Below are 15,381 nucleotides of genomic sequence, written 5' to 3'. Positions count from 1 at the left end.
CACTGAGTCAATTTGATCAAGGTACTTTATTTCTCTATGCCTCAGTTTCTGCAGTTATACCTCACAGTTTAAAAAGATTAAGTTAGGAAAGACATGTAAGGTAATTAATTGGCATAGTATCTAGCACAGAGCAGGTGGTTAATAAAGCCCAGCTATTATTATTAGTTTTGACTACAGTACTATAATTTGATCATGTAGTTTGAAGGACTTATCTTTAATATGACTACAGAAAAACTAAAATATCAGAAACACATACTCTGACATCTACTGAGCAGCCCACAGTCCATGACGGATTTCCCAGGACTTGATTTTGACACAGAAGATGAACCAGTGAAGATTTTCCAACACCTGTAAAAGATATAAGAACTCTAGTCAAATAAGAGATATGCTGAAATATTTATCATGACGAAAGTCTGAGCATACCCCAGTAATAATGATATGTAAAGTATAGTTGTTTAAAGGGTGGTCACACCATACCCTTTGGAAAAAGAGAAATACTCTATTCCCTCTTCTAAGGCAGCACTTTATTTTCATATAGATCTCTTGGGTTCAGGTAATGTAGTTATTAATGCCAGAACTAGCATTAGGACATCTGTAGGAAGAGGAAAGAGGATGAGTCCTTCTGTCTACCTGTATGTAGAATCACTCATTCAATTGACAGCATTTTGGGATGTCATTATAACAAGCATAGTTGGTGAATCTTTATGCAACACTAGTTATATCAAAAATTTAGACCATCTCTTTGTGTGCATTACTGTGTATGAATCTATCAGTTACGTTTATTTATTATAAAAAGTTGTATTTAGAGACAATCTGGAAAGAATTTTTAAAAAAAGGAAAAATTCCCTGAAGAGCTCTTTGAGCAATATGTAAGTTCATTTAATATCACAAGCAGGATTCTTCTAAAAGCAAGTTGTTACTGGGAATATGTACATGGTGTACTTAAAAACAATACAATATAGGCCTTTGCTTGTACAGCTGGTTCTGTCTGGAATATCCTCCCCATCCTCCCTCGTCATTTCCCCTTCCCCACTGGCCTGGTGAATTAATCTTTCAAGACTCAGGATCTTTCTAGTTATAAAGTCCTTTGGAATTCCACAGAGATAGAACTAAGGACACTCACTATCCACCATCCTCTCGGTCTCCACTGTACTCTGCACATTTTTTTACAAAGCACTGAAAACACATTATTACACTTCTTTGTTTATAGGTTTTATTCACTCTAAGTTTTTTGAGGGTTGGAACTGGGTTTAGTCATCGTTTGTATCTCCAGTATTCAGAACAGGGCCTTAATTAGTATTTATTTAGAGGCTAAAATTTTCCATGTTATTATAGAATCTTCATAAACATTTTTAATGTCTCCACAGTAGTTCAGAGAGTAGACAACAATTTACTTAACCATTCCCTCTCATTATTAAGTATGTAGGATGTTTTGAATTTTTCACTATGCTAAGAGAGGACTGTTCAAATTTTTGTTTCAAATTAAAATTATTTCCTTAGTATATCTTCCCAGAAGCGAAATTAGTATATAAAAGGAAATGAGCATTTCAAGTTCTTGATGTATGTTGACAACTTTCATCTGGTTACTCTGTTACCAGTCATACATATAAGCCTGCACGTCCTGTTGCACCTCAACAGTATGTATGCTGTTTCTTTTTCATCTATATTAATTTGATAAAAGAAAAAAAGTGACATCTTGCTTTAGTCTACATTTCTTTACCTTCTGGTAAAGATCTACATTACAATTACCTTTGTTAATCAGTTGTCTTTCCTTTCTTATGAATTATTTGTTGATGTTCTCTGCCCATTTATCTAATGGCTTTTAGCGTTATCAATTTACATAACCTCTCTTTATATTAGCTGTCTGATGTAATTGAATCCAGTATTTTCCCAGGTTTCCCTTTAATTCTTTTTATTTTTTTCAATACAGACAATTAAACCCCGCATAGAGCCCCGCATCGGGCTCCCTGCTCAGTGGGAAGCCTGCCTCTCCCACTCCCCCTGCTTGTGTTCGCTCTCTCTGTCAAATAAATAAATAAAATCTTAAAAAAAAAAGAATTGACTAACACTGGATAGACTTGTCAACAGTAAGAACAGGAAGTGCCAGGAAAATTGGCAAACTATTCATTTCTTTAAGAATTTTGGGAGGTACTGGGGCGCCTGGGTGGCTCAGTCGTTAAGCGTCTGCACACATAGCCTAACATCCGTGAATGTATGACAAGATCAACCAAGTGGGCATGACTATGTCTTCTGTTTTACAACTAAACTATAAGGAAAAAGAAAAGCTTACTAATTGCCTGATCACTTTTCCACATTTAATGCAGCAGCTAATTCAACCCTGTTATGTAACACATCGATTACACAGTTATAGCCTCAGCACTTACTGTAGTGCCTGCTGTGTAGCAGATACTTAAGTAATTTTTGTGAAAAAGAAAAAATCGACTAGTTCCAACAATATGTAACATCAAGGGCTTGTTAGATGCAATAGAAAAGTGAATTAAAAATGAGAGAGAACACCTACTTCAGGTATCATGAACCATGTTAGCTCTGAATTCCAGTCTCAAATTCTACTTGGTGATACTTGCCAAGTCCATTTAGACCATCATTACTTTATTCATTTATATAAAACTGAGTGACTTCATTAAATTAATTTCAGCACCAGTTCAAGCTAAAGAACTGAAGTTGACAAACTGGATTATATTCACAGAATTTCATAATGCAACTTTCTTTAGGGAATATTAAATAATGCTATCTATAAAATATTTTGCAATGCAAATAATCTTCAGGCAATGTGGAAACATTCTTAACCTCCTCCTCTCCACCACAATTGTACACAGTCTGAAAGGCTAGTTGTCAAGCTGTTTGGGGTATATTCTCTCCACCTCCAAGCATCTGGTACAATGTCTTTGCTCACAACACACATTCATAGGTTAACTCCAGAAAAGCACATCTACGAAATGCAAGGTTAGCATTTATTCCAAGTTCTTAAAGAGCACAGAAGTGGAAGTTATGATAAAAAAGAGGAGGGTACAGAGGTGGGAGGGGGAAATGCAGACTTCAATTTTAGTTCTCAAAAGTTCAAGGCGTCAAAAGAATTTTAACACTAGGATTAAATTGAGCTCAGCATTAAATCCCAGCTGTTTCATAATACGGCTTTATCTTAATTGCTCTATTTCTTACAACCTAGCACATAATAGGTTTTTAATTAGGATTACAGAGAACTAAGAAATCAAGAAACCCAGCTGAGAGTAAAACAGGGCTACCACCCAATATTTAATTTCATAATATGCCTTAGTGTCTAAATACGTGGGTAGGTTCTGTCATTTACCTCTCTCCTCTTCACTTTTCTCAACTGTAAAATGGGGTTAATAGGGCTGCTATCAAGCTAAATGAATTGATACATGTAAAGCATTTGGAACACTGTCATTACTGCATGTTTGAATTCCGTAATGAACACAATCTCTTGAAGGCACGATCCCAACTTCACAGCGCCCAATCCAACAATGTCTGCATATCTTTTATAAAACAAAGGAACTGACAATACAACCCTAGGCTGCAGTCGCCAAGGAGACCAACTCGGAAAGCTGCGAAGGCGGAGAAAGGCCGGGGCTCGGCGCCCCCCACCCGCGCAACGCCACCTTCGTCAAATAGAGCAAAGTCCTCTGGGAAGTGTAGTTTTTAGACCTTGAGAGGGCTTTCAGCCATGGCAGGAGCCGGATCGTTGCAGGAGCGGAGGAATAGTGAAGGGAGAGGGTTAACGGATAACTCAAAAGTGTCGGGAGCCCCAGAGGTGGATTAAACCACTCACCTGAGTCTCCCAATACCAGTACCTTCACTCGATCCAAGGACGCCATCTTGCTACAGCCTGGAGTTAACGCCTGTTCCGGGATGGTAGGCCAACCAGAGCTGGGTATGTAAGGGAGAACCTTCAATTTCATTGGCTAGTCGGGGTGTGACTGTCTTGACTGAAGGCCTCACTGTGCTGATTGGCCGGCATGGTTAAAAAGTGATGGGTGGGTTCCAAAGCTGGTCGCAGGATTAAGGCGTTTTCCTTGTCGCACAAGTGGCGTGGCTCGTTTAAGCCGGTAGTTGAGGCGCTGAGGGAAGCTGTAGTGGGAGTGTTCGAGGATTCGTTTTGGTAAACCTTGTTCCCTGTTCCTTGTTCTCGATTCCCTGGTCCGGCGTCGCATTTCAGGGTTTCTCCCTCTTCTCCCTCTTTTCTCCTTAGCTACCCGCCTCCCTTTAGCTACTCTCTTGATTTGGTCCTCCAAAGAACCATTGACCCCGGAGCGGCCAGTGTACAACCTCGGGTAGGATGGGCTTGGATGCGCCGAGTGTGGCCCCAGGACTCAGCTGGCACAGTCCGAGGGAATTTAGGGCCTCGGGGTCTGTCACTGGGGAGTAGAGAACATTACTGAACCGAGTTCTTGGAGGGCAGCTGGTCCACAGCTTTGGCGGTGATATGCCGCTTTATGTATGAAGGTGTGGAAAGTACCATGAAACATGGTAACTGAAAAAAACCACAGTTATTCGTATAGAATTCAAGTTCTCCCAGAACTGGAATAGTGGTATACTGAAATAATCTAACTGGACTCCCGCATCCACTCCTTTCTATTTTATTTCACATCCTGTAGTCAGCATAGTCTTTTAAAATAGCGAATTTGAGCCTGTCACCTCCTGCCTAAAACCATTTGAAGTTTAAGGAGGTTTTCAGTAGCCTCTCTTTTTCTACTCTGGAAGCAGCATGGAGGAAGTGAACTGGGGGGCGAGGGGGAGCTGGCAGGGTGGGCATATTGGGTGAACACGTGCTTAGGAGACTTACGGAAAGTTTTATGAAAGTGCTTGATTAGCTTGGCTAGATGCTGGAAAGTGGTGAACAAGAGATAGACATGAAGAAAGTACAGATCTGTTCACTGCAAGGAAGAAAGGGAAAGCTCTGTGTGAAAGGGAAACATTTTAAGCTACTAAGGGGAATCTGGGAAGGTCTCTCTGAGAAATGTCATTTTATATGTGAAGGATGATTAGAAGGGAGTTTGAGCTTAGCTTTGTGGGCAGAAAGAACAGCATGTGGTGTTTGTTCCGGGCCTGGTGATGGAGAAAGCATGTGTGGCTCATGGAATTGAGAGAATGCCAGTGTGACTGGAGATGAGGCTGACAAGGATAAAGAGAGTGCAGAGAAAGCATTCATTTCAACTTTGTTTCTCCAGCTCTGTGCCTGGTGCCTGGCTAAATTTTTGTATGATGAGAAAACATGGTTCAAAAACCAAACCACTTGCCTTTGGGGGTCTGGATGGATAGGGAGGCTAGGAGGTGACTGATGGACTCTGAGTCTAAAAAGAAAAAGCAAAAGTTGGTGCTATAAGGTCATACTTTCAAAAGTCTGCAGAGACCAGCCAGGCTCCTTCCCTGTTTAAAACTGTCAACTGCTCTTTTCAGCTTCAGGTTATTGTTTCTATGTGGGAATATGGTCTCACTTTTTTCTTTAGATATTTCCAATTTTCAAGCTTAAAGTTGAAATTTATGTGAAATTTCACGATTTTTCAATGTTGACAACTAATTCAGAAAATTTTCAAAATGTTCTTTGGGTCAAACAATGTGACAGAGGCTGCCAGTTTGAGACCTCTGACTTAAGTAATGTAACAAATCCAAAGACCTGAGTAGGAGATTCATCGTAAGTGGGGAAGTAGAAGTGGTAGAGGAGAGAACAAAATGGTCAGGAAGGATGATTTTAGAATGTAGAGAGTTTGCATAAGCTGGAACAGCATGCCTTCTTTCCTGAGCTCCACTTTCATTTGTTCAGCTACCTACTGGACATCTTCATGGAATATTCTCTGGTATTTCCTCAGAGACAAGCATCTAAAAGTGAATGCCTCATTTCTCATAAACCTGTTCCTCTTTCAGGTGTTAACCCATTTTTCATAGTGGTAGTATTCTCTTCCTAGCCACACTGGCTCAATGCAATTATTTAATAACATTAAATATGTCATTGTTTAATGGGTGTAGCGTTTCAGTTTTACAAGATGAAAAGACTTACGGAGGTGGTGGTGGTGATTGTACAACATTATGATTGTATTTAATATCACTGAACTGGTATACTTAAAAATGGTTAATTGATAAATTTTGCGTTATGTGTATTTTACCAATAAAAAATATTATAAAAAAAGAAAAACCCAAATAACTACTTAAAATTTTCCTACTCTGTTACTCCACTTCCAATATATTATCAGATTCTTTTAATTTTGTTTCTATAATAAATTTCATTCATCCTGCCCTCTTCTTCCTTAGTTTAGGTTTGGTTACTATGGCTCCTAATACTTCTGCAGTACCTCATCTTCAATACTTCAGTTCATTCCTCTTAGAATTATTCTAAGAGTCACTTTTCTATATAGAGGGTCTTATTATCAATGCCAGTATTTAATGATACTCTTATGATTCCAGCCCTGAAAACAGAACACTTTATATGAATTATCTCATTTAATCCATACTTCAAATCTGTGAGGAAGGTGCTGTCAGTTACTTCTATATGTGAGGAAACTGAGAATTTTGTAGGGTCACAGGCTAGGAAATGGTGGAACTGGGATTCAAAACCCAAAAGTATTGTCCTGCAGAGTCCCTCATAACACTCCCTTACTCAAATCTTTAGTGCCCCCTCAGGTGTTTCAGGCAAAGGAAACAGGCAAAATGATAATGTGCATTGGCAGGACATGTGATAGCCACCCACCAAATTTGTCTGGGACAGTGGTCAGAGACTTTTCTGTGTACTGGAGTCACCTAAAGAGTTTTTAAAATAACATGATGCCTTCTCTGGCTCTCCCAGACCAGCTGAAACAGAATCTCTGGCAATGGGGCCCAGGATGGGTATTTTTAAATGCTCCCCAGATGATTCTGCTTTACAGCCAGGGTTGAGAACCACTGGTCTAGAAAATGGAGTGTATGGGGTGGGAGGTCAGGGAGGGCAATATAACTGTAGAAAATAATACTGAAAAAGTAATTTATTTTGACATTTGTCTGCCATTTTTGGTCTTTTGGATGTTTCAGAGGTTATATGTTGTGTTCTGCCAACTGTGGAGCATGTAAAACAAAGCAAACAAAAAACTGGGATCAAGTACAATGTATAGACCAAATTGGAAAGGAGAACAAAATGTACCCAGTAGTATGCTATGATACTACTCTGGTGTTGAACCCAGGTACTTGCTCAGCATCGTTAAGCATTGGGATGACAGGAAGGTTCTAGGACTACAGGTTTGGATCTAGGTGCTGCTTTATCTCTTGTATATAGTCATGCGTGATTATTTACAATCTGAAATACTACAATTGACTTTCCTTTTCCTTTATTACACACAGGGCATTGTATTTCTCCCCAAAAATATGTGCTTAGATTGGTTGTTTAGGAATACCTTGATAGTATAGTACTGTGGATATAAAAATATTCTAAAAAAGGTATTAAATCTGATTGCATTGATAACCACTGATTATAAATAAAAGGTTCAATAGAAACTAATAGTAATAACAGAATATGATTCTCTATTGAAATAGTTCAGTGGGATGTCTCTGTTAAGAATTTCCCTGTAGTATAGGGAAATTTCACTAGTCGTAGCCTGTGTAGGTAGCCTGGCCATTTTTAGTATGGGACATATGAAGTCAATATGGAAGCTATCCTTATCAACAAGTACTTCCTAATAAGCATATTGCTTAACATTCTCATTTATTCACCCAACAACCTCATTTAGGTAATTGATATTATCCTTATTTCTCAGAGTAAAATGTGAAGTTGTTTAAGGGATTTGCTCAGGATCATACAGCTACTAAAAAAAGCAGGCTAACTGAATTCCAAAGCGCAGGCTTTTTAACAGCCATGTCAGAGTCTAGCCCATGCCAGTTTGGGCTTGTGGAAGACAGTCTTCTGGGTCATGACATGAGAATTGGGTACAGTTAGCCTCTGCTTTGTCCTGCAAGAAGGGATCCAGTATTTAAGGATATCTTGGGCTTTTTTTTTTTTAAATTTAAGGACTATTTACTTAATTGGTTGTCAGATTTAACTTTGCAAGGTTGGTAAAGCTATCTGGATCTAAGTGTTAATTTCTTTCAGATTTATAACAGTAATTTTGCCAAACACCCATCCGGGGATTACTTATGTGTTTATCGGCTTTTTATGATTTTATTGTGAGAGCATGACTAAGTAAAACATCCTAGAATAGATTTTGGTAGAAAAATTTTACTCAAGAAAAGAAATAAAGACACTTTAAGGATATGCTAACTGCTAGGTTTCTCAGGGGTTTTCCAGCATTCCCAAAGATCTATAGCATTAACAGTGGTGAGGCGTCATTTATCTTTTTTGTTTCTCTTTCCAAAATAAAGTGGGCTTGATATAATATATCATTGCTGTAAGTAGTAAGTTACTTTTTAGAATCAAGCACTGTAGATCATGAAAATTAACATTTAAGAAATATGTCAAGCTTTTTCAGTGTAATCTTTGTACTCTAGAGGAAAATCTTATTCTCTGTTTAAATGCTTAGGCATTATGAGTCTTTTTTTTTTTTTTTAAAGATTTTATTTATTTATTTGAGAGGGAGAGAATGAGAGAGAGCACGAGACGGAACAGGGCAGAGGGAGAAGCAGACCCCCTGCCGAGCAAGGAGCCCGACGTGGGACTCGATCCTGGGACTCCAGGATCATGACCTGATCCGAAGGCAGTCGCTTAACCAACTGAGCCACCCAGGCGCCCAGGCATTATGAGTCTTTTAAAACAATGGCTTGAGTACCTTTGTGGCACTTCAAGGGTGGTAGCTGCCAGTTACCTAATGGGTTGATTATTCTAGATTTAAAATGATTACTGTGTCCTTATGCCTAGCTAATCTCTTTTTTTCTGAATTTGGTTTATTTAAAGTTGAAGTTTGCTGCTAAAGATGGCAGATCCTGATGTCCTCACCGAGGTTCCTGCAGCATTGAAGAGGTTAGCCAAGTATGTGATCCGGGGGTTTTATGGCATTGAGCATGCTTTGGCCTTGGACATCTTGATCCGGAACCCCTGTGTGAAAGAGGAGGATATGCTGGAGCTGCTCAAGTTTGATCGGAAGCAACTTCGATCAGTTTTGAATAATTTAAAGGGAGACAAGTTCATCAAGTGCAGAATGAGGGTAGAGACTGCTGCAGATGGGAAAACCACTCGCCATAACTACTACTTTATTAATTACCGTACTCTTGTTAATGTGGTAAAATATAAATTGGATCACATGAGAAGGAGGATTGAAACTGATGAGAGAGATTCCACCAACCGGGCTTCCTTCAAGTGTCCTGTCTGTAGTAGTACTTTTACAGACTTAGAAGCTAATCAGCTCTTTGATCCCATGACAGGTGAGATTTTTTCCAATTTATGAATCTTTCAAGTAACTTAAAAAATAAAATATGTATTGTTTTTCTTAAATTGATTCATCTAATTTTTAAACCAATCATGTATATCATTATAAAAGTGAATGGTTTAGTGTAAGTCCACATATGGTCATTCTTAGTCTTACTGTCATGTTTGACCATCATACTACTTTTAGAAGCTTTTGAAAACCTTTCTCATTCACAAGGGAGTGTACCCTCCCACCCATGGCACTCCTACCTCTGCTCCCATCCCCACCCCTTATTTGCAGCCACAGCCTGATCTGAAGGGTTGACTTCTCTACCACTTTGAAGCCATTCTGACATGTTTACTTTTAACCTTTTCATTCAACAGTTATTTGAATGCCTACTTGTGCCAGTCACTGCCAGAAAATTATAATACAGTGTATTTAAACACTAGTGGAAGTACTTTGTTATTGGTAGTGTGTAACTAGGGCATCTAATCTGCCTTTGGAGAAGGCCTCTGAAAGGTTAAGTAACAGCTGAGGACTAAAAGATAAGGGTTAGCCACGTGAAATAAAAGGGACACCTTTTCCAGGTTAACAAGTAGATACTTAGTCTCTTAGCCATTCATTAGTGGAAGGTAATTGTCAACATCATCTGTAATTTGCTTCATTTAATTAAATGCTTCAGTTTTAAGGATTTTTTTTATTATCGACACAGGATTGTAAAACATACATTTTCTGAAAGTGCAATATGTCTGATATTAACATGAGAAACTTTAAAGTGCCAGGTTGTATAGTTGTTTTGTCTTGTCATTTGTAAACTGGAAAAGAGACTACAATTTTGCTAATTACTCAGTGGATCAATTTTGTATTATTTTCTAGAGGCAAAAATCTGTAGAGAGAGCCAGTGTTGTAAAGTTATGGCAGAATTCAGGTATAGGTTACTTTGTAGTCGTAGATCTGCCTTTTAAAAAACTATCTGAAAAATGTAATTTAAACGTTCACACATGAAATGTTTTATTGCAAAAAGGAAAGATTTATGTACATGTAATTTTCTAATTTTGTATATGTTATGTATTGTATATTTTAAAGACTTTTACAATTATTTTTTAATCCCAATCCCAATTAAAATTATTGCCTTAAAGAGCTAGAAATAGCCTATGATGTTTCTTATTTATTGTGAAGCAGTCATTTTGGATGAAAGGTAATTTAAAGAATTCACATCTGTATTAAATGTTTAATTTGTCAGAACCTCACTATTTACCTTAAAAGGGCTTAACTAGGAAGAGATCTTGGTTGTAAGAAAATTTTAACCATTCTGAGTAGAAGAATTGCTTGAGTGTGCTATAGAGGAATGTTATAGAATATATCTGGAACTCTTTCAGAATAGACTAGAAAAGTCTTGTCATTTTTGCCATTCACTCTAACAGATTTCTTAAAGGAGCTCTGGGTTTTGGTTTTGTGATTCTCTGCAGATGTTGGTGTTACAGTGGTTGTCTTCGTCACTCTTGACTACAGTGGAAGGTGTAATCCAGTCCCTCAGAGAGGGTAATCTAAAGTAATGTGCTTCTACTACATTTATTCATTTGATTCTTATTTCATGAGACTTTCTGAAGGGAAATATTTCCACTACTTATATATCAGTATTTAGCAGATTGATCCATGATGCTCTTTGTATTTTACCTAGGGTTAGTGTCTGAATGAAGCTAGTTGTCATCAACAGTTGGCCTGTGTAGGAGGTGGCCTAATGCAAAATATAGTCAAGATTATTTGAATCAAGGTTTTTGAGTCACTGATCAGCCAACACTAATAGTCAACTTAATTGTCATTTTTGTCCATACAGTGAAGCCTATGGTATCATGATTGAAAATTCTTAGTCATTGGGAAACCTTGTTCTGAGAATATACCTGCCTTTTGATTATAATTTGGCTTTTCATTTGGACTTTTCCTTTAAGGAGAGAATGTGCTGGTTGGGTGATATTAAGCCTCAGTCTGTGTATCAGATCTGGTGTTTTTGTATTTTCACTATTAATGCCTTGACATCATCCCTTGGTTATACATTCCTTTTAGAAATCTTGGTGTTTTTCTCTCTGCTTCCTTACTCTGTTTTATTCATGCCCTCCCTTGCCATTTTAAAGAAGATGGGAAATAGACATTTGGTATGTGTATCAGAAGAGAAGGAGGGAACTTTTTCTGCTGTAATATTTATGCTGTCTTTAAATTGATAGAATTATAGTTTTCATTCTAAGCCTAGTCTTGTACAAAGCTATTCTACTTCCTGCTTGTTATTGGAGATTGATGATATTTCTGACGAAATGATGGGGGCATCTGATGGGCATCTATCTCCATTTCCATCTCAACAATTATTAGGTTGTACGGCGGTTTATATTAGTAATTAGGGACCATTCAGGAATTAGATTTGAAGCTTTAGTGTTTACCTGATAAAAAGTTTTTAATTCAAGTGTATGGGCAGCTTTCTGCCCCTTGACAAAGGGTAATGACTCTTAGATGAGTGTCCAGAAATTCTGGGCTCAGGAAATCCTGAGTTCAGGCAGAATTGTTTTACTAGTGTTAATTGACGGAAGCCAGTGATCTTTCTACTTCAGTTTGTAGCTTTTCCCTACCCTATGTCTTTTTTTCCCTAAAGAATTTCTATACTTTCCATTTAGATTTTGCCATTGCTGTTCTTGGGTTGAACTCTTTCCAAATGTTTGATACTTGGTATGTGTGAGATAATAGAAAATACATACTGGCCTCTGCCCCTGGTTCCTTGCACAGAGCTCCTAAAACTCTTGTAGTTTCCTAAATGATAAGAGCACTCATAACCTCTTTTTTTCTAATATTTGATCTTTGACCCTGGCTTCTGAAACCCTTGTAATTTCCTGGGTAATAAGAGTGTCTTCTGTTTTAATAAGGTCACTCTGGGTGGGTTCCTGGATGGCTCCTGGATGAGGGCTGGTCACCAGAAAGACTAAGCCAAGACCAAGCTTAGAATTTTCAACCCCACCTCCTATTCTCTTGAGAAAGGAGAAGGGCTGAAAGTGGAGTTAATGAGTGATCATGCCTATTTGAGGAAGGTTTCATAAAATCCCAGTAGTATGGGATTTGGGGAGATTCCGGGTTGGTGAACATGTGGAGGTGCAGGGAGAGCCGTACACTTGGAGAGGACATGGAAGCCCTGCGCCCCTTCCTATATAGTTGGCCCTACACATCTCTTCCACTTGGATGTTCATCTGTATCCTTTATCATATCCTTTAATAAACTGGTAAACATAAGTAAGTATATTCCTGAGGTCTGTGAGCTGCCCTAGCAAATTAGCTGAATCCAAGGAGGAGGTTGTTGGAACCTCCCATCTATAGCTTGTTGGTCAGAAGCATCCATGCTTGTGACTGACATCTGAATTTGCAGGAGGAGGGGCAGTCTTGTGGGACTAAGCCCTCAACCTGTGGGGTCTGATGCTATCTCCAGGTAGTCATAATTGAGTTGAATGTTGGGACCCCAGCTGGTGTCACAGGCAATTCCCGGGGGTAAAATCTCCACAAATTTGGTGGTCAGAAATATCAGAAGTGAAGTGCTGTGTGTGACTAGTAAAGGAGACACACCGGAAAGAAACACGCTATGGAAAAACTGGGCTTTTCCCTACATAGAAAAAAGACTGAGGTTATTCCCTTATAGTATGTATAGATACTCTAGTTAATTAAAATGGAATGGCCTAGCCTTGGCCCACTTGTCCCTGGTTTCAGAAACTTAATCAGGCAAAACCTATTTTAGTGAAATATGGGAGTTTTATGTAAACAAAACAGACCACATGATATGAAATTTCTCAAATCAGCAAAATACCATCTTATGGTTCATAAATGCATGATTTAGCAAGGTTTGTGACCACATAGGTAGACTTAGTATTTCTGTTTCTACTTTGGTAGTCTTAACTATGGGTGATTTAGTTAATGGCACTTCTAAGTTAAATTCAACAACATGCTTCCCCAAAAGGAAGGGGAAGATCGTACTCTCTTTTTAGATGTCAAGATTAGATGATATGGAAATAGCTTTATATTTTTCATTTTTAATTTAAAGATTATGCAGCCATAATGCCAGAGAAAATTTTGAAGAGAAAAAAAAATTACCCACAGAACCACTGTCCTTTTGCATATTACCTGTAATTGCAATCATAGCCAAAAATAGTTTGTGATCTCTTGGTTCCTTAATGTACCAAACTCTCCTGCTTTTATCTAGTGTTCAAAATATGTTTTAATAGGTGTGATTTCCCGCCCCCAGTTTTCCTTTCTACCCCTTTCGTGCACTTTGATTTTATCTGTATTTTGTTGGTATAGATATGATGCTTTGTGTATATAGCATTTTATTCCTGCTTAAGTTTTTCCTTAAGAAGAATTCTCAGCAGTGGGAATAGTGGGTGAAAGAACATAGTTTTATACTTCTTTAAAGGCATATCTGACACTGTAGTTTTATCTAGGGCTGTGGGGGAGATAAATTGTTAGGTGTTTGAATTAGAAATAGTTTGGGAGCCCCTGTTACTGAATTTACCTAGAGACCCAAGAATCCCATTTTATTTTATTTTATCTTATTTTAATTTTAGTATTTTATTTTATTTTAGATTTTATTTATTTGAGAGAGAGCTCACAAGCAGGGGGAGCAGCAGGCAGAGGGAGAGGGAAAAGCAGACTCCCCACAGAGCGGGGAGCCTGATGTGGGCCTCCATCCCTAGGACCCCGGCTGGGATCATGACCTAAGCTGAAGGCAGACGCTTAACCGACTGAGCCACCCAGGCATCCCCGAGAATCCCATTTTATTTTACTTATTTATTTTTTTAACTTTTATTTTACTATGTTATGTTAGTCACCATACATTACATCATTAGTTTTTGATGTAGTGTTCCATGATTCATTGTTTGCATATACGTGCCCTCCTTAATACCCATCATCGGGCTAACCCATCCCCCCACCTTCAGTTTGTTTCTCAGAGTCCATAGTCTCTCATGGTTATATCCCCCTTCGATTTCCCCCCTTCATTTTTCCTTTCCCTTTTCCCTTTCTTTTTTTTTTTTTTTTAAACATATAATGTATTATTTGTTTCACAGGTACAGGTCTGTGATTCATCAGTCTTACACAATTCACAGCGCTCACCGTCGCACATACCCTCCCCGATGTTAATCACCCAGCCACCCCATCCCTCCCACCCCCCCCACCACTCCAGCAACCCTCAGTTTGTTTCTTGAGATTAAGAATTCCTCATATCAGTGAGATCATATGATACTTGTCTTTCTCTGATTGACTTATTTCACTTAGCATAATACCCTCTAGTTCCATCCATGTCGTTGCAAATGGCAAGATTTAGGGGTTTTTTTGATGGCTGCATAATATTCCATTATTGTATGTATATATGTGTGTGTGTATATATATATATATATATATATATATATCTTCTTTATCCACTCATCTGTTAATGGACATCTTGGCTCTTTCCATAGTTTGGCTGTTATAACCATTGGGGTGCACATACCGTTTTGGATTACTACATTTGTATCTTTGGGGTAAATACCCAGTAGTGCAATTACTGGGTCGTAGGGTAGCTCTATTTTCAACTTTTTGAGGAACCTCCATACTGTTTTCCAGAGTGGTTGCACCAGCTTGCATTCCCACCAACAGTGTAGGAGGGTTCCCCTTTCTCCACATCCCCGCCAACATCTGTCGTTTCCTGACTTGTTAATTAAAGCCATTCTGACTGGTGTGAGGTGGTATCTCATTGAGGTTTTGATTTGGGTTTCCCTGATGCCGAGTGATATTGAGCACTTTTTCATGTGTCTGTTGGCCATTTGGATGTCTTCTTTGGAAAAATGTCTGTTTCATGTCTTCTGCCCATTTCTTGATTGGATTATTTGTTCTTTGGGTGTTGTTTGATAAGTTCTTTATAGATTTTGGATACTAGCCCTTTATCTGATGGGTCGTTTGCAAATATTTTCTCCCATTCTGTCTGTTGTCTTTCGGTTTTGTTGACTGTTTCCTTTGCTGTGCAAAAGCTTTTTATCTTGATG

The 15,381-nt window shown here is 38.5% G+C and overlaps 2 protein-coding genes across 4 annotated transcripts in view; one reads left to right on the top strand and one right to left on the bottom strand.

Moving 5' to 3' along the window:
• The window catches only part of LOC115940485 (rab-like protein 3), a 32,021-nt gene extending 28,134 nt beyond the window's left edge, over positions 1-3,887 (bottom strand). Inside the window, exons 1-2 of the mRNA XM_081833243.1 lie at positions 3,809-3,887; positions 257-348 (exon numbers count right to left, since the gene is read on the bottom strand). Of these exons, the coding sequence (XP_081689369.1) occupies positions 257-348; positions 3,809-3,854 (138 nt within the window). The 5' untranslated portion in view covers positions 3,855-3,887. The remainder of the gene's footprint in view (positions 1-256; positions 349-3,808) is intronic.
• GTF2E1 (general transcription factor IIE subunit 1) overlaps positions 3,696-15,381 on the top strand; it is a 43,598-nt gene continuing 31,912 nt past the window's right edge. Inside the window, exons 1-2 of one of the 3 annotated variants that reach the window (XM_031026591.2) lie at positions 3,696-3,910; positions 8,888-9,354. In XM_031026591.2, coding sequence (XP_030882451.1) covers positions 8,907-9,354 — 448 coding nt within the window. In that variant the 5' untranslated portion in view covers positions 3,696-3,910; positions 8,888-8,906. Of the gene's footprint in view, positions 3,911-4,006; positions 4,139-4,158; positions 4,311-8,887; positions 9,355-15,381 lie in introns of those variants that run through there. The other 2 variants (XM_006731938.3, XM_031026590.2) reach the window with 2 other exon arrangements.

Source organism: Leptonychotes weddellii, chromosome 1, assembly GCF_054177405.1.
Source record: "Leptonychotes weddellii isolate Sample4059 chromosome 1, ASM5417740v2, whole genome shotgun sequence".
In the NCBI taxonomy this organism is placed as follows: domain Eukaryota; kingdom Metazoa; phylum Chordata; class Mammalia; order Carnivora; family Phocidae; genus Leptonychotes; species Leptonychotes weddellii.
Note: the sequence above shows the minus strand (reverse complement) of the source record. Positions and strands in the feature narration are given on the sequence as shown.